Raw genomic sequence first — 27187 nt, 5'->3', positions numbered from 1 at the left:
TGGCCCCAGGGCAGTGGCTCTCACCATCCAGAGGACATGCTCTTTGAATTGCTTTTGTTGTACAGTAGGAATGAATCACCACACTTTCACACCAGCTCCGTGGACGTCATCAAAAGAAGGGCACTGAAAAATAATCTAAGTGAAGCTACCAAAAAACATTAAAGAAAGAAAAAAATCCACAAGCTGTGTTTGATTTAAAAAATATTTATGAGACATGTTTTTTGTTTTTGTAAAATGTCGCTTAATAAATATTTTACCAGGATAATAAGGATGAATCATAATGATGGAGGAAGAACTTGGGGTGACTAAGGGATGGAAACATTTTACACTTTAATTTAAACCTCAATTCATCAGATTTGTCCTCTGCATCAGATCTTGAAATCTGGCAGACAAAGTGTTTTTCCATGCACGGACCAAATTTCTAACCTTGGCTCGTAGCCAGGTCAGTATACGGAGGACCAGTGGCAGCGGCTCTTGATTACCTGAAGCAGAGGTTTCTTAAAAGTGAGAAATATGACGGTGCAGGCCACCAGCAGGGTGAGGCAGCTGGGGAGAATGAGCACAAGGTACAGCAGGCCCATGTCCACCCTTTCCCATTTACAATCCTGAGGCGTGCCTCTGGGCAGGTCTATCAGGCGAATGACCTTGGAGGAGAGGTTGCAAGTGACCATGGCCACGTCGGCGATACTGTGCAGACGCTGTAGGTCCCCCCAGCCCTCCACCCAACAGCAGTCATATGGATTCTGACTGAGGTAGATGGTCCGCAGACTTCTCATGAGCTGCTCAGACACAGCCCTCTGGGGAATGGCTGTGAGCGAGTTCCTGCGAAGATCTAGGGTCTGCAGGGCCAGGCTGCCCCTGAACCTTGGGAAACTGGTCAAGGAATTTCCCGACAGATCCAAGTCCCTCAGATTCCTAAACCCAGAGAAGTCCAACTCCATGAAGCTAGAACTGAGGCCCACGTTTTTGAGAGACAGGACCTGTAATGTGGGGGCAATATTCTGGAGAGGGGCAGTGCTCCCATTCAGAACCCCCCAGTTGCCAGACAGGTCTAAATGAGTGAGGGTGGTTCCCTGGAAGGAGCAGTCTTGTAAAGCTCCCAGCCCACAGCCCTCCAGAGAGAGGCTCCTCAAAGATGTCACATTCCTGAAATCCACACAACTAGGGGGGCCCATGCTTGCTAAGCCAGCTGGCTGGGGACAAAGTGAGATCTGATTGTGGCTCATGTCAACTGTAGTGATGTTACTGGCATCGGCAAAAAGGCCAGTAGGGACACCCAGGAGCTGGTTGGAGCTCAGGTTGAATGACCGGAGGCTCCTCAGGCAGCCAGGGAGCCCCGGAGCCAAGTGCAGCTCTGAGAGCTGGTTCTGGCTCAGGTCCAGCTCCGTGAGTGCTTCTGGGGGCTCATGCTCCCGGATGTGGAGCGTAATCAGGCAATTCTGGTTGAGATTCAGGTGGGAGAGGACGGGCATTTTCTTTAAGAAGCCATTGGGCAGGTATTGGAACTGGTTCTGGCTCAGATCCAGGAAGCGTAGATCGGCAAGGTCACTGGAAGCAAATTCTTCCCAGAGGTTGACTGTGGTGATATTGGTCACGTTGCCGTCCACAAGGAGGAACTGGGCCACCATCTCCTGCGGTGACGAGATATTGTACAGGTCCCTGTAGAAGCCCATGTTGTTGTCCCGTAGCAGGAGTGTGTGCAACTTGCTGGACTGGGGCAGGAGCGGGAAAAACAGCAGCTGATTGTGAGAGAGGTCCAGTGTCTCCAGCTCAAAGGCAGCCTCTTCCGCTGATGCCAGGAACCATTCAAGGACGTTGTAGCTGACGTTGAGGAGCCGAAGATGCGTGAGGCTGAAGTCCACAATGCAAGGGAGGTTGTTATAGGCCAAGTTGAGGTGTCTCAGTTCAGTCAAGCCATCGAAGGCACCACCCTCAATCTCAAAGATGTAGTTCCTCTGCAAATCCAGTTCCCGGAGGTGCCCGAGGCCCTCAAAGACAGAATCATCAAGCCTCATGATGGTGTTCCTTGCCAGGCACACAGACTCGAGTGAAGAGAGGTTCTGGAGCATGAGGGCCACCATGTCTTCCGTCAGGGAGTTTCCCGACAAGTCCAGCCTCCACAAACCCTGTAGCCTGCGGAAGGCAGCTGCTGTCTCCTTGTAGCTCTCAGAGAGGGCGTTGTCAGGCAGCGCCAGGCTTCGCAGGTGGACCTGCTCCTGGAAGGCGTCACGACCAATGCGCTCCAGCTGACAGCTATGCAGACTGAGGGTCTCCAGGAGAGGGTAATGCTGGAGGGAATGATTCCACAGGGTCTTGAGAGGGTTGGCGTCCAGGATGAGCGTGCGGGGGTAGGGCCGGAGATTGCTGGGCACCGAAGCAAGGTTCTGCCCTCGACAGTCAGCGACTCCATCCACCTAGGTCCAGAAATACACTGGTCAGCAGGGAGGAGGCTGCTGAGACAGAGGTTTATGTACAAAAGCTTATTTCATTCATCAGACTGTTCCTGCAACGTCTGGGAATGGCTCTCGAGATCATAATGCTTTTTAAAAAGGATTGGAAACTATAGAACAAAAGGGAACCTTTCTTCGTTCTTAAACTTCACCTTAAAATAGTCAGCTAGGAGCTGAGTTCCAGGCCTCACTTAAAACACACAGTGTATTAGAAAAGATCAGAGCTCCTGTCAATCGGGTGCTGAATGGTGACAATTGTACCTGGTGTTTGGTTTTAGCTATGAGAAGGATTGAGGACCAGGTCTCTCCTTGGATTTGAATCCCATCTCTGCCATTTATTTCCTGTTTAACCTTGGGCAACTAATTTAGCCTAGTTCTGTTATTTTCTCTGGAAAATGTATATAAAGATAGTATCTACTTCAGAGGATTGCAATGAGATTAGGTGAGAGGCTGCACAAACTGTGGGCGCTATTAATGTCATCGGTCACTATTGCATTGCAATCACTATTACCATAACACCGGTGTGTCTAACAGGGCCTCTTCCCAATGACCAATGGTGCGGTCGTGTCTTCATTTCACCCAGAGAAATTTTCCCTGGGACACTCCTCTACATTCTGGATTGATAAATATTATAGCTTAAGAGGGCTTCATAGCTCGTCATCACCCTGAATTGTACAGAGAGGTACAGTGGGGTCTGGACAGAAGCGAATAGTCAATGGCAGAGCTGCATCCAGAGGCCAGAGCTCTAAATGCCTAATTCAGTGTTTTTCCTGGATACCATCTACCAGCATTGTGCTAGGTAAGAAGATAGGAAGGATGGGATGACCCTAGTCTCATTGCAGAAGTCACTCAAGCTTCAGGATAAACTAAGCCCAGTGTTTTACAAAATTGGTGAAAACCATCAGCCACAGGTTGTCAGAAAGGTAGGTGTCCAGGAAAAAAATTTTAAGTGATAAGATAGAAGAGCAATGGCATCCTTTTGCACAGATTGGTCAATAGGACAAGGCCCATGATTGCCTAAAATTGTGGGCCCAATCCCAGCGGGCAAGTGGAATACTGGAACAGGGCAGAAAAGTCCTGATAGAGACGAAGAAACACAGGTTTGGAGAGGTAACAGACTCAAGTGTGAACCTTGGCTCTGCCTCTTATTAGCTTTGGACAAGTAATTCACCTCTCGGAGCCCCAAGTTCTTTACCTGATTATTAAAATAAAACCTAATAATTAAAAACGAATATAGTATGGAAATACAGAAAATTAAACTCTTCAGTAACCTCAGCTTCTCCCTCAAAGAAACATCATTAACTTTTTTACATCTCCTTTTGGACGCTTTTCTAAAGATATTATCTACCTTTCCTAAAAAAAAATTTAAAATGTTAAAATAAGACTGCACTCTACAAACTGTTCAGTCATCTACTCCCCCCCTTAACAATATGTGATAGACATATCGCCTTGGCAATAAAAATAAATTTGATCACATTAATTTTAGTAACTATTAGTTCATTGCATGAATACAGCAATGGTTAAGAGCAAGAGTTCTAGGGTCAATCCAGCTTAGTTCTGCTTTTTATCAAATGGGTGACTGTGGGCTGGTCATCTAACCAGTCAGGATCTTTATTACTCCACCTGGAAAATGGAAATTATACTTGTAATTTTCTCATAGGGTTTTGGGGGAGAAGAATAATTCAATGTGATGATTTATGTAAAACATTGAACACAGAACTTGACACGTAAGTGCTCAAGAATTGTTAGCTATAATGATTAGCATGATCTAATTAATTAATCTCCTATTGTTGAGCATTTGAGTTGTTTCTCATTGCCAGATGAATTGGTCAAGTTCCTTCCACACCTCCCTTCCCCCAAAAAAGTCTTTAGAATTGTGACTGGGGTTGCATTACAATCATGGAGTAATCAGGGGACAACTGACATCTTTACAAAATTGAACCTCCCCATGCAGAAACGAGGTGTATTTCTTTATTTGAGTAAGTGTTGGTCTCTCCCACACAAAGACTCTCTGGAGAATGCTGTGGTTCGGGGCTTTCCAAAAGCTGTGAGAGACCCTGTTTCACCACAGCTGCTGCAGTCAGTGGGGTCACATCTCTGCAAATCCCCGAGGTTTTACAAGAGGTCCAGGGAGCCAGCAGAGCCCGAGAAAACCTTACCATGTCACTTTATGATAATGACGCATGGCTAATGCAAGGAGGGACAATGGAGGGCACCTGGACTCTCAAATTCTCAGCCCTCAGTTGAAAAGAGCCACAGGAAATCTACTCTTTGAGCTCACTGGCAGCTGAGTTCGCATATTCCTGCCCCCAGGCTGGAGAGAGTCAGGAAGGGCATCTGGCCTGAACCCTGAAAGACTGTCAGAGAACTCAAGACTTTATTCCCTCTTCCTATGCCTGGTAACTGCTGAATTAGCTACTGTGAAGTTAATCTTTCATTGCCTCTGTAAGGGAATAACGGAAGTCTGTGTAGCAGAGACTAACAACAAGGATAACAGATAAAACACGTGGCATGCAGGCACTGTCCTGAGTGCTTTACATACATTAACTCACTTAATCATCATAACAACCCAGTGCTATGGTATTATTGGTTGGTATCATTACCTCCATATTTTACAGATGTGGAAACTGAGACACAGAGTAGCCAGTGTCACCAGCTCGTTAAGTGATGGGACTGGGGTTTAAACTTCGTCTCACTCATATTTTCTACCCCACACTAGAGTATACTACAGCGTAGTGCTTAGAGGTTATTAACAATGGTTAAGAACTATGGCCAGCTGGGTTTTTAAGCTTCATCAGCCTTAAGAATACATTTTTGAATATAAGTATTAATCCTGACATCCAGTTTGTTTCCCCAGTGCCTCATGGATAACAGAGCTCAAGAAATGTTTATTAGATGTATGTTTTTCAGGCAGATTTTTTATATCACTGAGTTATAGGCAATGGAGAAAATTTCTAGACATGCTCAGTTGTTATGAGCTGAGTCTGTTTCCACATACAGGCTGAAAGCCCTGGAGAGGTAAACCATAAAAGCTCAGATGTCTTACTCCCTGGATCATCTAAAGCCTTAGCGCAGGCAAGGATTTTGCTCCACAGTGCAGCGTGGGCAGTGCGCTCTTCAGCACAGCTGTTTAAGCATGGTATTGGCTCATACAGAAATTCTGAGGCAGAGCTTCCCCGACTTTAATATGCCCCACCATGATCCGTTCTAACACCACTAGTGGAGCTCAGTCATCCAGATTTCTGGCAAGGTGCTCTTGCTCCAGATGGCTGGACGAGACCTGTCTCTGGGGCCCTGTGTCTTCAGCAGGTATGAAACAGGTGGGGCAGAGCCTATCCCAGGCCTCATCTTAACCTTCAGTTAAAAAGCAGCTTGCACATGGCATCGTGCCAGGTATGTACTGAGTGATTCAGATTCATTCATTCCCTGCCCTCCTTGACTGACAATCCATCAGCTTTCCAAACAGACCAAACCTCGTCAGGACAGGATCAACAGACAACTCAGAGTCCCCGGGAAAACTCACCAACTTGCAGCCCCCTTGGGAAGCTGCTGTGACCATTCCACTTCGGTTCTTCCATTCCACTGTCAAGAAGTGAAAACCCAAGCAGAGCCAGAAAGGCAGTAACTCCATCTCAAGTGCAGCACTGTGGACAGAAGGCAAGGAAGAAGCGTGTAAGAGAAGGACATCCCAGAGCGCTGCTCTGGACTCTCAGTAGAAGGAGCCACTTCCTAATTTTGTCTGGTCTTGAAAGTCCACAGCGATAGGCCGGTGGGAACCCACAGATTCTTTAATACCTCAAGTTAGCCAACACTTTCAAACTTTCACTACAACTGTCAATAAGAACTCATTTTCGTTTTGATGGACAGGGGGCTGAACACTGAAACTCCCGAATCCAGCAACAAAGTAAGAAGCAAAGGATTTGAGGAACCAGGTCTCAGGTCACCTAGAGGTTGCCATGTTTTACAGTTCTGTTGAAGTTTTCCTCCCAAAGGTCAAATCTGCCTGATGCATCACCTGAGCTCAATAAATATTTGATGAATGAATGAATGAATGAATGAATGAGTGAATGAATGAATGGTAAACTGGGATTGAAATATTGTTGCCTCTGGTCACATAGAGTTGCTAATTGTTGGGTTGAGATGAGATTTTTAGTAAAAAAGTAGATCTCATTGGTTAACTCATTTGTATGTAGACTTCTGAAAAAAGGGTTTTTATATTTTGCCTGGATAAGGGAAAATCTAAGGGGAAAATGAAAATGAAATCTTCATATATAATAAAGATTATTGATGAAGTTTGATTATCAGCCTTCTTACCTGGCCAAAGAGCATAGAACAGAAGTCATGAGAAGGCCTAAAATTATACATATACCAGCAGAATTTTAGAACTAAGAGGAGCCCTGATGGAAATGTCATATATCCTTCACCATCACATTTTTTATAAGTGAACACACAAAGGCCCAGAGATAATGGCTTATTCAAGGTTTCAGATCAACTTAAGAGCAGGGCTGGAAACATCTCTCAGGTTCCCCTCCATGATCCCCAGGACGAGAAACCAGGGTAATTTCTCTCCCTGTAGGTGCTGTTGAATTGACCGTCCTCCTGTTAGGAGAGTTTATACCCCAGTGGCACCCCTTCCCGGCTCTGCATTCCTCAGAATCTGAGGCAAGTGCCTGGCCCCAGTGTTCCAATTGCCCCATCCTTTCCTTGACATCTAACTGGGAAAGATCCCAGGGTCTGCTCTCCAGTCTCCTGGGATAGCAGCACCAGGGCTGACACGAACCTCCTCACCTATTCCGTGGACCCTTCTGCCTGACACGTCTTGGCTATCTAGGGCCCCTTCCTCTTTCCCTTTCTTTAAATAAGTTTACACGATCTCTAAGGCTAATTTTAACTTCCTGGTCATATTTGAATACTCACCAGTGAAAACAGACTGACAGAAAAGCTAAGTGAAACCAGGTAAATCAACTTTAACCCTCACTGCTTACCACAGAAGGTAAGCTCTCCTTACCACAGAAGGAACCTCCAATTCAGAATTCATCAGTACTTGCTCAACACTGGAAATCCCCTTTCCAGACCCTCCTTCCGCTTCTGCACCTGTTCAGGAATTATCACCTCATGTCATGTACAGGGCACAGATGGCAAATACAGAGGCATATGGGCTCCTGTCCTCAGTATCCTCCCAACACACACACACACACACACACACACACACACACACACACACACTCCTCTGAAATCTTAGGATCATTGCCCACCTTCAGATAAGGCTACCACACTTAGCAAATTACAAGATGCCATGTGAATGTCAGATAAATAACAAATAACTTTTTAGTGTAAATATGTTCCATGCAATAGTTAGGACATACTTACACTAAAAAAAAAATTCATCATTTATCTGGCATTCAGATACTAGGTGTCCTGTATTTTATTGAGGAGAGACAGGGAGATGGGAACTGTGGACCTGATTCCTCCCTTCTACCCCCGTGTCACATCCCTCTACCCCCGTGTCAGGCTTGGGATGGTGAATGCTGCTGTGACACTCAGCCTTCTAGAAGAGCCAGCTCTGAATACTGAAATACTGAATTTAGATGTGTTCAGGGCAAGAGTGCAATTTCTTCAGGAAAGATGTAACTCTTTAGACTAGAACGTTAAATAGGCCTGGTGTCACGCCCAGAGTGTAATTTTAATTTCTGGGTCAACAAGAAAATTTTTGCAAATTTAAAACATATTTTCCTCCTTCCTTCTAAATTCAGTCAACCAGCCCAGAAAAACTCTTGCTGTACCCTCTGGGCAACTCCTCTCCTGAGACAGCATGGGAAGATCATGGAATTTAGAACCAGACAGACCAAGATTTGAATCCTGGCTCCAGTATTTGTTATTTGTCCTTGAGCAATTCACATAAAGTCTCTGAGACTCAGGTAATCCTTCTATAAAATGGGGATAATGATAACTATTCAGAGTTTTAATGAGAATCAAATGGTGTATGTGAAAGTGTTTCGTTATCTGTGAAGTTAGTTAATGACATAATTATTATTTATGAGTTCAAAACACCAATGAGCTGGCTGAGTGGTTGTCATTCCTATGTGTACTCTCCAAAGTAATCCAGCAGCCACACAAAGAGGGAAAAAATAATGAATAATTTGGCTGAAAGAATGAATATATCATTATACCAACTAAACATATGAAAAATATAAGGGAAAGTTGGATTAAAAATTCTACATTAATAAATTCCAGAACAAGGCTAATCCCAGGAACAGAGGACTATGCTGGTTGAGAGCTATTTATCCTCAGATCCATGGTTTATCCTTCCCCCATCCTGCTCTGGTTTGCAGGGGGCTGACCTCTGAAGGCTGTTTCCAAGTTCTAGGTGTCAGCAGGCCTCCAGCTGTCTTGGCCAATGGGAGGCACCATGGGGAGGGGAGAAGGCATAAGGAGAAGAGAATCCAGGGTATTTCTCTCCCTGCCTGCTCTGCGTTGGACAGAGAAATCCTTGAGTTTCTTCTGGTGACTCGTAGGTTGTGGTAAACCCTTTATCCCTCTTTATCCCTCCCTCCCTAGGGGGAGGTCACAGCTTCCTGAAGTTATTATTCTCTGGGATAGTTATTCCATGGTTGGTATCTCAGCCTCTTCTGTCATGTGTAGCCGATTTCCTGAATTAAATTTACTGTTTTAAATAATTTGTGTGTTTCTGTTCCTTGGTTGGACCCTGAATGATACAATGATGTAAATGAGAATGGGGCTTGGAACAGCACTAAACAAAAAGGTATGTAATGACTCTGAAAAGAAATAAAAGATTGAAAATAATAACCATTTAGGTTGAGAAACACTCTTCTTGGAGTGTATAGATCCAGAAGGCTTCCTCAGAGTCTTGCCAATATAAATAGTACAATATAAACAGTTTGGATGGCAAATCTCATTGAAAAATTTCATGAACCCTCTCCTGCGTGTACAGGACTGCTTTCCTCCACCCACACACAACAGTGTCTTCAGTTGTATGACAGCGTCTAAGCTTGAGTGTGCAAATAAGTAATTGTCCTACTTTACTTCTATCTCTCTGACATCTTCCAAAAAATATATTCATTTTTTTTTAAAGCCAAATGTTGCTCATCTTAGATAAGATGAGAAAGGGAAGTAAATGGCAAACAATTACGAAGGAGGGCACACATGGCAGTATGACATTGATAATTTAAATGGGTAAACTGGAACCTCCCTTCACTATAATTAAAAGGGCTTGGATCAATGGTTCCCATTTCATAGGTTGTGAACCACTGTGGGAGCCACAGAGTCAATACAAAGTAGGGGCTCTGTTCCAAGTAGGGGCTGAATAAGAACCATGTCTCATTTTGGTCTGAGGGACCATTGGGAAAGTAACCGATTATAAGACCTGAGATCCTGACATAAGCAAAAGCATTAAAAGACTCTGCTTGTATCTGTTCTTCTCAAACCAGAGAATAAAGTCGAAAAGCTCCTTCCAAGTGTGGAGGCATAAAATGATAAGACACATTCTCTTTGATATGTAATCTATAAGTTCTACATCCTTTTATTTTGCTGACAATTTCTATAAAGTTTCCTATATCTTTTATCCAATCATGGTTATTATGAACATGGCTAAAGCAGAGACTGTGAGCTTTTTTAATTAGCGAAAAGCTTTGAAGGATAAGACACCACTGACCAGGTGCTAAGAGACAAGATTCTGTGCTGTCTCTGTAACACATTTAACTCAGAGATATTAAGATTATAAATCCTACCTCACATTAAAGTGAAGTCCTTTTCATGTAGAATTTATGTTTTTTCTTTATCTTCTAACTATTCTGTTGTGTCCAGTCATCACAAAATGTCCTTGTTGGTTCTTCCCTAAGAAGTCCTTTTTTTAGGACCTCAAATGCTCAATGGCATCCTCTATGTAACTATTAATTGGTTATGGAAACCTGTGATTCAGTCCCATATCCATTCTTTGTCTATAAAGAGTATTCCTTTTTTTAGGCAGAAAGACAATGTGGCGTTTTGTCTGGCTTTTCTCTCTCAGATCTGGTTATAACAAATAAGTGGTGAAAACCAATTCAATTCATAAAAACAACATGAAGACTGTATTCTGAAACAAGAGAACACTAACAGTGAGGAGGAAGAATGCATATCAGCTGCAAAAATTCCTCTGTTTTAGAAATTATGCTGTTTGCTTTCTCTGTTGTCACAAAGTAATAAGGAAAAATTGCTGCTTCATTGATCCAAGGAAGGTACAAGATGACTGGTTGATGGGCAGTGAGCTGAGGGAAACAATGAAAGGGATGGGAATATTTACTCCCTTGGGAAGGGCATCCTGATCCTGCTGGCAGTGGTGTGGCTGTCAGCTGGGGCAGTGCTTTCATATCCATCCCATGACCACAGCAGTTGTGGGCTCAGGATTGCTATTGCTTGAACAGAAGATGATGGCGACATGCAGTCCAAGGAGTGGCTCCAGTCCGGGGGACATGTGGGTTATACTGGCTTTTGCAATGGACAGAGAAGAAAGGATGAGTGAGATCTTTTGACTGGTCTCTGCTTCGTGAAATCCTGAAATTTCCAAGTCTGTATCGTCACAAGAATCAAAATAGTTCAGGAATGCAGCAACATCTCTTTTTATGTCAGTCCCTTTGACACTTAAACACATGTTATGTTGTTGTTGTTACTTTTTTTTCCCAAATGTATGTAGATGTTCCTGTATTAATAATATATAACTTCTTTTTTTTCTCACTAACTTTGTTTTAATGGGTCTCAAAATTCTGTGACAGATTTTGGTCAAGTTGTTTCCATTAAAAAGCACTGATTTTTAAAACTAATAATTGCCACACACTGAAAAAAACCTCAAATGGTCCCCAAAACATTCTCCTTTCCTTCCGAAGGTTTTACGATGCATTGTGATTATTAACCAGTCTTTTACTATTAACCTTAAGTGGCCAAACAGTTAAACGAGACACACAGTTCTGAGACCGTCTTCCACCACTGATTAAGACTGGGGTGGCAGGTATCGGGGGTAACATTCACTTAGCCTTCTGAGCTTTCTGGGCAGACTTGGTGGCCTTGCCAGCTCCAGCTGCTTTCTTATCCACTGCTCTGATGACACCCATAGCAACTGTCTATCTCATGTCACGAACAGCCCAGAGGAGGATAGTCAGAGAAGTTCTCAACACACATGGGCTTGCCAGGAACCGTGTCAAAATGACAGCATCACCAGATTTCAAAAACTTCGGTCCATCTTCCAGCTTTTTCCCAAAACAACGATCAATCTTCTCCTTCAGCTCGGCAAATTTGCAAGCATGTGAGCTGTGTGACCATCCAGCACAGGTGCGTTTCCGGCACTGATTTGGCCTGGATGGTTCAGGAGAAGCACCTGAGCTGTGAAGTGAGCTGCTTCTATTGGTGGGTCGTCTTTGCTGTCACCAGCCACATTGCCACAACGAACATCTTTGACAGACACATTCCTGACAATGAAGCCCACATTGTCCCCAGGAAGAGCGTCACTCAAAGCTTCATGGTGCATTTCAACAGACTTTACTTCAGTTGTTAACACTGACGAGCCAAGGTGACCCCCGTGCCGGGTTTGAGAACACGAGTCTCCACTCGGCCCGCAGGGACCACCGATACCACCAATTCTGTAGACATCCTGGAGGGGCAGACCCAAAGGCTTGTCCGTTGGACAAGTTGGTGGCAGGATGCAATCCAGAGCTTCAAACAGCGTGGTTCCACTGGCACTGCCATCTTTACGGTGACTTTCTGTCCCTTGAACCAAGGCATGTTAGCACTCGGCTCCAGCATGTTGTCACCATTCCAACCAGAAATTGGCACAAATGTTACCGTGTCAGGGTTGTAGCCAGTTTTCTTAATGTAGGTGCTGACTTCCTGAACGATTTCCTCGTATCTCTTCTGGCTGTCAGGCAGCTCAGTGGAATCCATTTTGTTAACACCAACAATTAGTTGTTTCACGCCCAGTGTGTAAGCCAGAAGGGCGTGCTCACGGGTCTGCCTGTTCCGGGAGAGACCTGCTTCACGTTCACCAGCACCAGCAGCAACAATCAGGACAGCACAGTCGGCCTGAGGTGCCTGTAATCGTGTTTTTGATAAAGTCTCTGTGTCCTGCGGCATCAGTGATGGTCACATAATACTTGCTGGTCTAGAATTTCCACAGCGAGATACCAGTAGTGATTCCCCGCTCACGTTCAGATTTCAGTTTGTCCGAAACCCAGGCAGACTTGAAGGAGCCCTTTCCCATCTCAGCAGCCTCCTTCTCAAACGTCTCAATGGTTCTTTTGTCGATCCCACCATATTTGTAGATCAGACGACCAGCAGGGGTAGACTTTCCAGAAGCTACATGTCCGATGACAATGATATTGATATGAGTCTTTTCCCTTCCCATTTTGGCTTAGATTTAGCGGTGGTTTTCATGACACCTGTGTTCTGGCAGCAAACCCACTGCACATAAAAGCTATAACTTCTTTTTTAAAGGATTATTATAATAATTCCAAGTAGTTTTCTGTTGTGATATAATGTCTAATCAGCTGATAGTGAAACATAACCATCAGGTAAGGGCCAATCTCAGGTATTTTTATCCATAAAAATGTCTCCTCATATTCAAGTTTGGGAATACTAAGGAGTAACTCTGACCTGACTTTTGGTTTTGTTTTGTTTTTGGATTCATTTTTAGGAAAGGATGCTGGATTTCTAATATTCAGGGGCAACCTGAATATCACCTCCTCATACCCCGACTCTCTCACCTCCCTGCCTTCTTCAGCCAATACTACTACAGCAGTTGCTACCAGAGCTGGGACTACAACCTTTTGCTGAAGGCACTATTAGCAAGTGTTAAGAGTCTTGTACATGTATTAGCATATAATTGAGAATTTTTCTCCTCAAAGTAAGATGAAAAAATTTTAAAGAAAGAAGTCTTTGCAGAAAGTGGGTAACTCTCAGAGGTATTTGGTATTACAAACAAATATTTATAGGCTGGTCTGGGGGAGGGAATCTCTAGAAGCAAAGTATGCACAAGGGTGGGATGTAAATGATGGTGACACCAGTAAATACGAAAGACACAGGTGCTAGATAGAGGGCTCCACAGGAAGGGAGTCTGCATTTTCAACAAAAATAAAAGAGCAAATATCACCTGGGATCCTGGGAGAAAGGAAAGGGCAGCTGGTCACAGACCACAGAGAATAGATAATAACAGAAACCCCAGTCTATGACCACTTCAAACAATTCCTACTACCAAGAAGTATTTGAAAGCCTCAGGCAAGCAGCTTTGGTCTCTTTGATTCTTAGCAAAAAATAGAGTCAGACTTTGCATCTCCCATGGAGAGACCACATGCGTCCTAAGCCTCCAGGTGTGATGCCTTGGGTAACACAGAGCTCCATCTCGATAGTGCCCTTGCCAAAAATGTTTGCCGTGAAGCCAGTCATGAGGAAACAATCAGACAGATCCAGGCTGTAGGATGTCCTACAAGACAACTGGCTTGGATTCTTAAAAAAAGTCAAAGTTTTGAAAAACCGAGAAAGGCAGGGAATGGGACAGAGGGGAGGTCTGATTACAGATGACTAAGAAACGTAATATCCAAGTCCAACACATATACCTTGAGTGTATTTTGAATTTTAAAAATCTCTAAAAGAAAAATTTGAGACAATTGGGGAAATTTATATATGTACTAAATGATGTGTTTTCAGACAGTACTAGGTACACAGATGATATTATCAGATTATTGCTAATTTCTCTTAGGTACGATAATAATGTTTTAGTTATGCAGGAAAGTGCCCTTATTGTTAAGATACATAGGCTAAAATATTTAGGGTGGAAAATTTTTATGCCTGCAATTTATATAACCTACTTTCAAATGGCAGGGGGAGAGAGAGAGAATTAAAGCAAAATATTACCAACTGGCAAATTTACCATTGTACTTCTTTCGACTTTTCTGTAAATTTGAATCTTTTTCAAAATAAAAAAAGTCAGAATAATGAAATAAATGTTGGAGTTCCTAAAGGAGAGGGGAAATGGGAAATTATGGTAACATTTTGTTTCAAAATTTTCAGGAATCTACATTTTTCAAATGTCCTTTTCAGAAAGGTGTTCGGTAAACTTTAAATTTAAAAAATGCATATACACATAAACCTTTAAAATAACCCAGAAATTTAAACATTCTGACATTCAAACTAGAGCTTCCAGACAGCTTCTCATACCTGGAAGTAGCATAGAAGTGTTAGATCATGTATCCCGACTGTGATTCAAGAAATACAGTTGATGTACTAATGTAGCTTCCACTATCCAGGACAACTGTTCTGTTCCACCACACCCACAATCCCTCTGGAGTGGCGGCCCTCAGGAGAAGCTCACGACCTCACCACCACTTCCACTTCCACCTCCACCAAGCTGACAGAATCTTAGGAAAGCATTTGACCAGGGGAGGTCAATCCTTCCACGCAACTAGCACCCTATGAATGATCCCAGTGCAGAGAGACAAGGGAGAGAATTGAGTAATTAGCAGTGGAAATTGGAGCTAAGAGGCACAGAGAGAGAAGGTAGAGTTGAATTTTTGAGGCATGTTGCCATGAAGAAGCAGAAGCTATGTGGTAGATGACAAGGCATATGAGCAGAAAAGAATGAAGCAGTCAACAGAGGGCAGAGATGAGAGAAAATGGACGAGAAAGAACGACAAGAATGTGGACCATGCAGGCTGGGAGACAGGGTAGAGAGAACGGGCTGGAATGCTGATTCTTGGGGTTCCTGATGGCGCCTTACAGGGCTGGGTCGATTTGCAAGTTCCATGTTATCTCATGATAGCACCCCACCACCATCACCACCCCCAGTAGCTGGCCCAAGTGTTGCATCTTGCCAACAGAAAGAACCTAACTAAAACAGGACTTGTGCTCTTTAATATGCTTAAATACAAAGGACAAAATGGAACATACTATTTTTTTTAAGTGCATGCAAGCTTTACGATGCTACTTGAAAATTAGAGAAAGCGGCTGAAATCTGAATTGAGGAATGTATTTTTAAAATGCATCTTACAGGCAAGAGTCATCAAAGAATGGTAAAACTAAAGAACAAAAATTTGTTGGGAAACAAGACATTAATATAGTACAAGTCACTTGTTAATTTTACACAGGCAAAAATAACAGCTTTATAGTGGAAAAACCAGCAGACACCTCTTTAACTAAATGATTAAATTACTATAGGTGGATTACTAGGGTACTTGGCAAAATTTGAACACAGAAAATAGATGAAATAATAGTATTACATCAATGTTAAATTTCCAGACTTTGATCATTGTACTGTGGTTACCTAAGAGACTATCCTTGTTCTCAGAAAACAGACATTGAATTATTTAGAGGGAAAGGGGCATGATGTTTGCAACATTATTAATGTTCCAATTTCTCCTCATCCTCATCAGCACTTGATATTTTCTATCATTTTTATTATATTCATCCTAGTGGGTGGGAAGTACTATCGCTTCATGGTTTTGATTTGCATTTCCCTAATTAGTAATAATGTTGAGCATTTGCCATGTATTTATTGACCATTTTTTGTATCTTTGTAGAAATGTCCAAAATGTGTACTTTTCAATCCAAAGATTTATTCAATTATGATTTTAGAATTACATGTAAAAGAAAATGGAAAAAAAAAGTTATAAAAGTAAAGAGCCAGTTATAGTCCTTGGGCGAATAAATATATTCCTATATTTTACAAAAAATCAATATTCAGATGGTGAATGCACTAAAAAAGAACTTGCAAATTGAAGATTGGGGAGACAGAGCATTTAGAATAGTGGTGTATGAATTCAGACCTCATGATTTGTTTCTCTGGCTTTTTTTCTTAATAATGCATTTGTTAAACTATAAGCAACAGAATGGCTTTTGAATCCCGCCCCCAAGAACTGTCTCATAAACTACCAGGGGGAGAGCAAATTGACACACTTTTTCTATAGGACAATTTAGCACAATTTATCAAAGACCATAAAAACACAGACTATTTTTGATTCAGCAATTCCACTTTTAGAAATTTATTCTAAGGCATTATAATGCATATAAAAATATTTTTACAGAAATATTAATTGCAACATGAGTAATAATAAAAGAAAGTGGAAGCCATCTAAAAGTCCAACAATGGTAAGAGTGGCTAAATACATTATGACACAACTATATGGAATAGGTTGTGGATTCCTATATGGATAGGAATAACATGCTGCAATCAAAAATGCTTTGGCAGCAATGTATTTATTGGCATGGAAAGACGTTCGTAATAAAATATTAAGAAAAAAGGAGATTGCGAAACAGAATGTAGAGTATAATTCCAAGTTTGTTAAAAGAATATGCATTCATCTGCAAGTGCATAGAAAATATTTGAAAGGGTCCGCATCAGAATCTCAACAGTGGGGGGAAATGCACCTGATACTTACTTTTTCCCCATCTGTATTTTTGCTTCTTTGTATTTCCCAATTTTCCAATAATCACTTTTGATTACTGTATTAAAACAAGTTTTAAAATAATAGAAGCAATTTATTATTGCTTAAAAATTAAAATATATGTTATAATCAGAGCCTAATAAATATCCCTGAAATAGACAAGTTTTTACAGGTATTTAGATTGAAATTACTGTGATTGTGCTTCAAATGGTCATGTTTGGAGTTAATGGAAGAAAAACTATTATTGACTAATAACTAAGATAACTTTTATTATAGACATTACTTTCCTTTTTCAGGGTTCAGGAATTTAGATTTGGGCATGTTCTTAGCCCAGCCCCAGAAGGAAGAGCCTAGGCTAAGGGGACAGATGGAGCAAGTTCAAAGCCTGGTGCTGACTTTGGGTACACCACTCAGCTCTTGGCCTCAATTACCTCCCCAGTAAAATGAGAATCACAATGCCTGTGTTGCAAGGGTGTTACTGTATTAAGACAAGATTTAAAAGGAAGTTTAAAAACACAGTTTTTGTCATAATCACCCCCAATTGTCAACCTGCTTGTGCTTCAGCACAACCAGGGTAGGAGCTCACTGCTTTGTAAGTGGCTGGTTGTACTATTGGGGTCTCTTGATATTTGCCTGGATATATTGATCTCCCCCGCCCACGCCTGGGCAAGTAAGTGAGGAGTTGTATCATTTTGAATTTGTCGCAATGCTCCTTGAATGGATGGTCTTGAGAATTTGTGTGAGAAAGGACAGTTCTATTGCTTGTATCTCTTCTGGCAAATGCATTTTCATTCAAATTTAGTAAATGACCATCTTTTTGAAAAGAACTATAGAATTCCTGAAGGCACTACTCACCACTGTTTTGGAGGTGAGAATACTGAGGCCAGGGAGATGAAATGATATGGACAAGCTGCCACAGAGAACACAGTGCAATGGTTTCCAAGCACCGGTTTAAAATCCAGATCTCTTGTTCCCACCCCAAGCCTCGCACACTTGGTCAGCCAGCGCTCCACCGGGGTTGCGAGAAGAGTGTTGTCTGGGAGTGGCAGAGGCTCTGCCTCCTCTAGGAAGGAGGTTGGAGGCCATAGCAGCTCTTCCCTTGGGCAGCCAGTGAGTGGAGTGGGTAGAGAGCACTACCCTCCTTGACTGGTCTCCTCAGGGCTACAGATGAGTCAACCGGCTTCCTTCTGTGGTCAGGGTCAGCCCTTTAGAACCAACAGAGGTCATTGCACTCTGTTCTGTTTCATAGCCACAGGCTGCATCTGGCCACAGGTCTTAAAACGTGCAAATCTGGGGGTGGCCAGTTAGCTCAGTTGGTTAGAGCGTGGTGCGGTGCTCTTAACAACAAGGTTGCTGGTTCGATCCCTACATGGGCCACTGTGAGCTGCACCCTCCACAACTAGATTGAAACAACTACTTGACTTGGAGCTGATGGGTCCTGGAAAAACACACTTAAAATAAATAAAAAGTTTAAAGAAAAAAAAAAGTACAAATCTGCTCCACTGGGGAGATGACACCTTGCTCGTAGATGGCTAGTGGTAGTTCCGTGGTGTTACCTGTGTATATGGGGGCCTATATAATATCTGTGGATAGGCACTCAACTTCCCAAGGTGGCCATTGGTGACAATGATAACAACTTTGCTGACCTCACAGGGTTGTGTTGAGAATGAATGAGAGATGTGTGTGAAAAAGTTTTGTCAATATAAGGAATGTTGTAGCCTTCATTGTAAGACAAGATAGTGTCAGAACTAAAAGAAAGTCAGAGTTCCTCTGTGCAAACAGGGAGCTGGTGTTGAAATAAATAAAACAGAGGAACTGCAGAACCCTTTTCCATCCATGTGAGCTGCAGGGTGTGGACCTTGGGATGCTCAGAGAAAGCAATACCTCCCAGAGCCTGTGGGTGAAGGGGTTATAGGTGATAACTGAGGCTTATTGCCCAGAGTGGAAATATATCACCCCAACCCCTGCCCATCTTTGCTTCTCTTGAGAAAAAGCACAACTGAGGAATAAAATGATATGGATTCTTGATTACTGACTAGCTCAATGGGATTGTATCCAAGCTCCAAGATTTCTTTCCAGGCTCTTAATTGTAATAGCTAGTGTTTATGGAGTGCTCATCATGGGATAAGTGCTATGCTATTACATATAATATTCCTTACAAAATCATAGCAGGCAAATATTATCATCCCAATTTTACACATTCTAATTGAGGCTTGCAAAGGTTTAAAAGGCCCTAGAGCTAGAGTACGTAAGAGCTGCAATTCAAACCTTGTCTGTGTGTTCAGCAAAACTCAACCTCAATATCGCAAGGCCCAGCTAGCCTGGGATACTTGCTATCCTTGACTAAATCATGCATTTTCACACACTGTTTATTCTGTGGGAAAGGGCCTTCTCTTGGTCTTCTCCAACTGTCCAAATCCTATTCATCCTCCAAGGCCCAGTACCTGGGTCATCTCCTTATAACATCCTAATAGTTCAGTTCAGCAATAACCCAACAATGCAAGTAATATGATAGTATATTATAGTTACAGTTCCTATGGAAGTTTTAAAATTTTTTATTATTTGACTTTTATGCTTATGAAAATGAATGTGAGCAGCTACCATGTTTCCCCGAAAATAAGACCTAGCCAGACTATCAGCTCTAATGTGTCTTTTGGAGCAAAAATTAACATAAGACCCGGTATTATATCATATCATATCATATCATATATTATATTATACCTGGTATTATATTATATTATAACTAGTCTTATATTATATTATATAAGATCCGGTCTTATATCATATTAAAATAAGACCGGGTCTTACATTAATTTTTGCTCCAAAAGATGCATTAGAGCTGATCGTCCAGCTAGGTCTTTTTTGGGGGAAACACGGTACTAGGTACTGTCAGTAATTTAACTTTTTCCCTTTTTTATGAAAAAATTTTAAAATAGCAAAGTTGAAAGAATTTGACAGCAATCATTTGTATACTCACCACCTAGATTCTACTATGAACTTTTTGCTATACTTGTTTTTATCACATATCTATCCATCTATCCATTTTTCAATCTATCATATTTTTTTATTAATTTCAAAATAGATTACAGTCATCAATCTATTAGGGGGAAGTACACTTTCCCCTAAATACTTCAGAATGCATATCAAGTGATTTAACTTTTTAAAAAGTTCCTACTTTTTCAATCTTCTGGGGCAACTTAATTAATTTAATCTCAATTTAATTGAGAGGGCAAAGTCAGCTATTTCATTTGGGGAAAAAAATTTCTGTCTTGTAAAAAAAAAAAGATTTGATAATCACTACCTCAGTGTTCTCAGCCAGAATTAGGAGGAAAGCAGCTCACACTAAAGTGTGAATTACCCGTATACTTTTTCATGCACTGTTCTTTAATGGGTATTTATATAGGGAATGATGAAAAATAATAAAGTTTCATGGTGTAGTTTCAAGACGGTAAGAGAGAGAATTTTGCTCTTTCCAAAATACCTCAAATTGTACTGGCAAGGTGGCTATCTAGCTAAGGCTGATTTTTTTTTTTTCTCTGAAACTTATTTGAATGCACAGAAGAATATCCCCACCCACCCCAAAAATAATGATGTTTAGGGAATTCTTGAATGAATCCAAGACAATTGGATTATAACTTAATGCTATTGGTTAATAATAAGAGCACTTGAGCTTTGAAGTCTTCTTACAGATATTTGATTGCATTTAATACTTGCAACAGTTCTACATAGTGGGCATTACCACTTCCATTTTCTTTTATTGTGGTAAAATATACATATAATTTACCATTTCAGCCCCTTCCCAATACTATTAAGTGCATTCAAAGTTTTGTGTAATCTCACCACCATCCATCTCCAGTACTCTTTCATCATCCCAAACTGAAACTCTGTACCAATTAAACGTAACTCCCCATTCCTCCCTCCTGTCAGCCCCTGGTAACTATTATTCTTTCTTCACTGTACCTTTGCCTATTCTAGTGGAATATAAGTAGAATCATATAATTGGGATCCTGTGTTATCTGTCCTTTTGTGTCTGGTTTATTTAATTTAGCATAATGTTTTCAAGGTTCCTCCACCTTATAGCATGAATCCAAATGTCATTCCTTTTTTTTTTTTTTTTTTTAAGATTTTATTGGGGAAGGGGAACAGGACTTTATTGGGGAACAGAGTGTATACTTCCAGGACTTTTTTTTCCAAGTCAAGTTGTCCTTTCAATCTTAGTTGTGGAGGGCGCAGCTCAGCTCCAGGTCCAGTTGTCGTTGCTAGTTGCGGGGGGCACAGCCCACCATCCCTTGTAGGAGTTGAGGAATCGAACTGGCAACCTTGTGGTTGAGAGCCCACTGGCCCACGTGGGAATCGAACCGACAGCCTTCGGAGTTAGGAGCATGGAGCTCTAACCGCCTGAGCCATCGGGCTGGCCCCATGTCATTCCTTTTTATGGCCAAATAATATACCACTTCATGTACACACCACATTTTGTTTATCCATTCATCCATCAGTGGACATTTGGGTTGTTTCCATCTTTTGGCTACTGTAAATCACGCTGCTATGAACATTAGTGTACAAGTATCTATGTTCTAGTCCCTGCTTATTATCTCCATTTTACACATAAGAAATCCAAGACTTGAAAAGTCCAAAGCGAGTTGCTCAAGCCATATAGCTTGTAGACAGTGAAGCCAAAACTGGAGCTGAGTTCTGGCCCAGGTAGGAGGTGCTCAATGTGCACCTATCTGAGAGGAATATACATTGAATGAATGATCAGCTGGGTTGTGTAGGTATGTATTTATTGGTAAACAGCTACCCTATGATCCCCCATCCCAGCCACCTATCCACATTCTCAGCATTCTCAAGGCCCTCACCATGATCTAGCAACCAAGGAGGTAACACCTGACCCAGCAGGGGCCCCAAGGACCTTGCTTCTAATGACAATGTGCGTTCTGATTGGTCAGTGCTTGTACCATGTGATGTTTGATATTCTGAATAGCACCCCTCAGTGTTTATGGGATCATGGTCTTCTGTGGGGAAGAGGCAACCTGTCAACACCATGGAGGATATCTATGACAAAGATGAGGACCTTTAGAGGTTCTGCAAAAGAATCTAGAAAGCCTAGGAAAAAACCAGGGGATTAAGAAGGAAATAAAGCCAGTATGATTAGCTAAAATGGAAGCTTCAGTTTCGGGACCTGAGGAAGGGTGCAAGAACCTAAAACAAAAGAAAGGCCATGGGGGAATCTCATGAGGATGTCACATGGTGCCAGGCTAGGTGATGATAAGACCATTAATGTGTCTGAAGCTGAAGGAGGTGGCCCAGGGCCACGTAGGGAAAGACCCACTGACCCAGCATGCTGAGGGAGAGAGCTCAGTCTTGGCATCTGGCGGCACTACCAGTAGGAGACACCAAAAAAGCAGGAGAGACCTGCAAGTTCATGAATGGACCATGAGAGGAGGACAACAAGGAGAATCAGGAAGAGCCAGTGTCCAGCCTGACATCTAAAATGGAGTGACATGAGATTATTCGAGAACATGGTGTGTACTCCAAGATGAGCCCCTGCCAGTCACTGTGGGTGCTGGGCTGCCTCAGACACTTAGGCCCTGCTTGACAAGAGCCAGAGTGACAAGACAAAGGGCAAAGGCAAAGGCAAAAATATTTATCATTAAGAGACCCAAATGCTGCTATCTGCTGAAGAGACATCCCCTCCTGATGATTTTCTTTCTTGGAGGGGCAGCAGAAAGGTGCTTGGGGCACATGGCATAGCACCTGACCAAGGTGAACTTCTGGGTTGGGGCTGGACGTGGGGAGTCCCTGTGTCCTCACAGGACTTTGTAGCCACATTTAGCCCATCACTGGTACCAGCACTGCTCTTCTAGCCCACCTCTCTGGTGAGAATCACGACAGGGTTCTACTTCCTCCTTTCGTCCCTTTGTTCAGTCTGAAACCACTCATGTATTAAAGTGAGAAGACACATGTGGTTTTGTCTCAGCACCTGACTCCATTTGCTCTGGAAATCAGTTGGTTTTGCCTACCCACATTCATTTCTCCTTCTGGTAACAACTCCTTAACTCTCCTTTGAGGAAATTACACTTTCCTTTCTTTTCTTTATTATTTTAATTTTTAATTGTGGTAAAATAGACGGAACATAAAATTTACCATCTTAACCATTTTTAAGTGTATAATTCCGTAGTGTTAAGTATATTGACATTATCTTGCAATCAACTATCTTACTTTATTAAGAACTCCATGTTTGTTTGAGTCTGACCTTAACTCTTGGCTCCAAGGAGGGGCCTATAAACAAGGCTGGACCCATCAGAGTCTCCTATTCCCCTAACCACCGTGATTGGTTTATAATGGGTTCCCAGAAGCCAAACCCATGAGAATCAATCCAAGGATTTTACTGGGAAAGAGGCTTTCTTTTTATGCTTCAAATGCCAAACTGATGGTAATTAAGGTTTGAGCTTCAGACACCCATCTTTGCCACCAACTTTAGGTCCTGCCTGATAATGAAGCCTACACAGAGGAAAGCCATGCTGAGGAATGGAGACAGACGGATTCCTGGCAATGTTTGAGCATCTGGATGTGTGCAGCTGTTCCCCCCATAGACTTTTTGATTATTTGAAACAACAAATCCTCTTTTTTTGCTGAAGCCAAACTGATGGGATTTTTGTCATTTGCAACTAAAAGACCCTTAAACTCAGATTTAGTTGCTTGTGAGGCTCGATAAGATCCAAGTATCAATGTCCCTTTTTCCTCCCCTTGACTCTCTCTGCTGTCAGACATCATCACTTAATGTAGCCCAGAGCTCCCCACACATTGAGCCATGACAATTTGTTCAATGATGAAGTTGAGGAGCATAGTTGGGGGAGGAGGGTGAGTGGAAATTAGTATACTAAAAAAGTTCTACCAAAGGCAAAAATATTTATCATTAATGTGCAGACACACCAGTGAGCATTACTGAGCATAGAACAAGCATATCCTGAGAAAGATAATGTTTTTCAGTCGTGGTTGAGAGCCTACCCTCCCCTAACTTTACGTGGTTATATAATGTAGATCTGAGCGTGGTGTGGGGCACACCTAGTTGTCCTTCTGAGAGTCTGGTTTACATTTTGTGGTGTGAATACACACTGCAGCCCAAACACGGGTTATAATCAGTACTGATGTCAGTCTTCCACGACAAAGAAAGACCAGAGTCAAATAGGCAATGCATTCCTAACACAGGACCCAGGACAAAGACACGGGGAGCCTACTCTCTGTTTGGGAGGCATGGGTTTAAACACCATGTGGACTCAGGTTTATATGGGTTTTCAGGAAGTCCCATGAGAAACATGTTAGATGAAAACACCCTCTTTGTGAAATAGGCTTTTTGTTTTGTTTTGTTTTGTTTTGGTTTGGTTTGGTTTGGTTTGGTTTGGTTTGGTTTAACCTAAAGGCAGGAGTCAAGCTTTTTGTATTTTGTTTTCCTGGGCCCAAGGTTCTATAATCCTGTCTAGGAACTCTCAGACATACATGTAAAAACCTATGGGGTGTATAAGACAAATAAATAAGTCTCAGGGCCAAAAACCCCAGCAAACCAGGGGCATCCGCAGATGCTGTGCAGCACAGCCAGTGGGTAAAGGGAGTGCAGATTTCGGAAGGGCAGCTCTAAAACTCAAAATGTTTTTACGGTCCAAACTTCTAATGGGCTGCACCCATCACGGAAGAAAAATCCAGTGGGTTCCCTTCACTTCCCCTGGAAGTGCAGCACCCGAGACCAGCCCTATCCTGGGGCTTAATTCTTAGGACCCTGCCTCCACCTCCTTGAGTCCCAGCCACTGTGGGGCACATGGTCACCTTCTCTCAGGGATGAGGTGAGCTGGCAGCCCATTCTGAGGGCAGTACAGAGCCGGGTCGGTGGCTCCTTACTTATTTATGTCAGCTCCTGAGCGCATGAGGATATATGCTGAACCTTCCAGAATCCAGCCCACATGGAGAGGCCGCGAGGGCTATGGAGGAGCCTGGACAAGGGATAAGAAAAGTCTGGGACCTAGTATCCCTCTGACACTTACTAGCTGTGGGTCCAAGTAACGAACCCTAGTGAATTTCCCAAGGACACTCTGTGGGTAAGGGGCTTTGCCTGTCTATGTCACAGCTCTGCCCCCAACATCTTAAACAGGCCTGCACTTGGAAGACATCCACAAGTATGTGTTGCTGTCAATGAGTATCAGTGTCTTCATCTATGACACGTTGACTCTCAGTCCACATTGTGGAGCAGAAAATAAGATCCAAGCACTCAGCACGCTGAGCACTCACAGAGTAGTCTCATTGCATCCAGTCACCCAGCCCGGGAAGAAGCACCATTGTTCCCACTTTGCAGATAAATAAACCGAGACCCAGATATTCTCCCCACAGAGCCAGAGATCAAACTTTCAAACCAGGAGTCTGAAGCCCTAATTGTTTCTACTACTCTACACCACCTTGACCTCATTCAGCTCTTGAGTGCTCACAGAGGGATGTAGTTCCACTAGCGAGAGCTGTAGCCGCCAAACTGGGCACAAGAGCGGTGGAGCTTGGATGCAGCAAGCCACAACTTCCCAGTCAGCCGCAAGCTGTGGGCCAGGGACGCTGATCTACCACCCACCCTGGCCCGAGCTCGCCCACCTCCAGAAGGGCAGCGGTTGCCCACCACGCAGGAAATACTCACGGCTCCCGCAGGCCCAGGCGGCTCCGCCGGGCGCATCCTCTCCCGGGACTCCGGCCTCCTCGAGAGCAGCCGAACGCGGGGCTGGGCTGCCTCCTCTCTCTGGGGCATCAGATTATTTTAGCACTTGCGGAAGGAACAGACGGAAACTGAAGTCACATGGAGAGCGAGCAGCTCGGGGCGACTCAGCACTCACAGAAAGCAGGCAACGGAGAAGGAACTGCTGCCACGGGTGGGTGGTGAGGGGGGAGGGAGAGGGCAGCCGGCGGGAGAGTGGCCCCCGGACTACCTGCTGGGTTAGTCACGAAGGAGGGCGCATATTTTATGGTCTCCCAGCAATGCTAAACAAGGTTCCACCTGCTTTCTCACCTTAGGGATTTTGAGGGGTGGTGAGCTGGGGGCCCCTGCCTGTGAGCTGTGCTGACCCAGAAAACTCTTCTCCAAGGTTATGTCTAAGGGTCAAGCTGGGGCAGACTTTGGGAACGGGTAGGACACATGTTTTTCACTTGGGAAAGAGTCCACCTTCTGGAAGAGCCATCCACTCAGCTAGTCTTTATTAATAATCTCCTTTTATGTGTCAAGCACATCAACAGAAGAAAAAGAAATGGACATTGCTTTGGGGTAGACTTCCAAAGTGCCATGAACTTCTTGATCATAGACTGCTTGGATGATTTTTATTTTTTTTGTACCTGATGTGTAAAAATTTCCCTGCTTAGTGCTTGCCAAGATTTCAAAAGTATAATCGAATTAATAATAGCCACCATCATAGGCATGCCAGGCACTGTGCTAAGAGCTTTATATGCATCATCTCATAGCTCCTGTTCTCAAGGAGTTTACCATCTAGTGGAGAAGGCAAAATATTGACAGAGTCAACGCATGGCGAATGAGTAATGTGAACAACTGTACCGGAGGAGCCAAAGGAGGAATCTCCAGTTCCGCTCTTCCCTATGAGATCTGGAGAGCTGAGGTGTCCTGGAGGGTCGGTTCGCATCTGCTGTAGACTACTGATTTGTGATTCTGCATAACATTCTTATCCTTGGCATGTCCATCTTAAGAGAACAGAAGCAAGTTCTTCCTGCTCCAAACATCCAGCAAATTGTCTACTCCATATCCTCCTTATCTCAAGCAATCCCTCTTTTATATGTTTGACACATTGAGTTTCTCCATAGAATTTCTTTTACGAGAGACAGCTCTTACCACTTTAAAAAACTTAGAAAACCAGTGGTCTTGATGGATGTGTGAGGACGAGCCACTTTGCTGTCATATAGCACCAATAGCCAGCAGCAAGCTGTCTTAGCAGGGAGGACCTAAGACTTTCCAACCAAAACCAATGTTGACTTGCAACTGAAAACAGGACATTTTTCATGCCAGCAAGGCTGTAACCCTGACCGCACAGTTCAGGATTCTCCACCTTGGCTGGGTGCACTGGTCCCCCTCCCAACCACACTGCACACGGCTGAGGAGAGGAGGCACTTCCTCTGGAAACACAACCCATGGTTCATCTCAGCCATGCACGTCCCTTTGTGGGATGGTGACAGTCTGGGGGACCGTGTGCCTCTTTCTTTGAGCCTGCTCCATGTGTTGTGACGTTTATAGCCACCCCCTGCTCAACCGTAACAAAGCCAAGTTTAGTGTCAAGGTTAAAGGAA

General features: G+C 43.1%; 1 protein-coding gene and 1 pseudogene across 1 annotated transcript; both read right to left on the bottom strand.

The window, feature by feature from the left end:
• Positions 1-207: 207 nt before the first annotated feature.
• Positions 208-25584, bottom strand: NRROS (negative regulator of reactive oxygen species). Its single transcript, XM_033089571.1, has 3 exons — positions 25542-25584; positions 5974-6094; positions 208-2414 (listed from the first exon to the last, which is right to left on the bottom strand). The coding sequence occupies exons 2-3, from the start codon at positions 6079-6081 to the stop codon at positions 444-446; spliced, it is 2079 nt and encodes a 692-aa protein (XP_032945462.1). The 5' UTR covers positions 6082-6094; positions 25542-25584; the 3' UTR covers positions 208-443.
• On the bottom strand, positions 11468-12976 carry LOC117012989 (elongation factor 1-alpha 1-like; annotated as a pseudogene).
• Positions 25585-27187: the final 1603 nt, after the last annotated feature.

This window comes from Rhinolophus ferrumequinum, chromosome 2, assembly GCF_004115265.2.
Source record: "Rhinolophus ferrumequinum isolate MPI-CBG mRhiFer1 chromosome 2, mRhiFer1_v1.p, whole genome shotgun sequence".
In the NCBI taxonomy this organism is placed as follows: Eukaryota; Metazoa; Chordata; class Mammalia; order Chiroptera; family Rhinolophidae; genus Rhinolophus; species Rhinolophus ferrumequinum.
Note: the sequence above shows the minus strand (reverse complement) of the source record. Positions and strands in the feature narration are given on the sequence as shown.

Coding starts and splice junctions, on each gene's coding strand:
- NRROS (XM_033089571.1), bottom strand. CDS start 6,081: ATGGAGTTACTGCCTTTCTGGCTCTGCTTGGGTTTTCACTTCTTGACA. Junction 2,415..5,973: donor CCCAAGGGGGCTGCAAGTTG/GTGAGTTTTCCC, acceptor TTCTGGACCTAG/GTGGATGGAGTCGCTGACTG.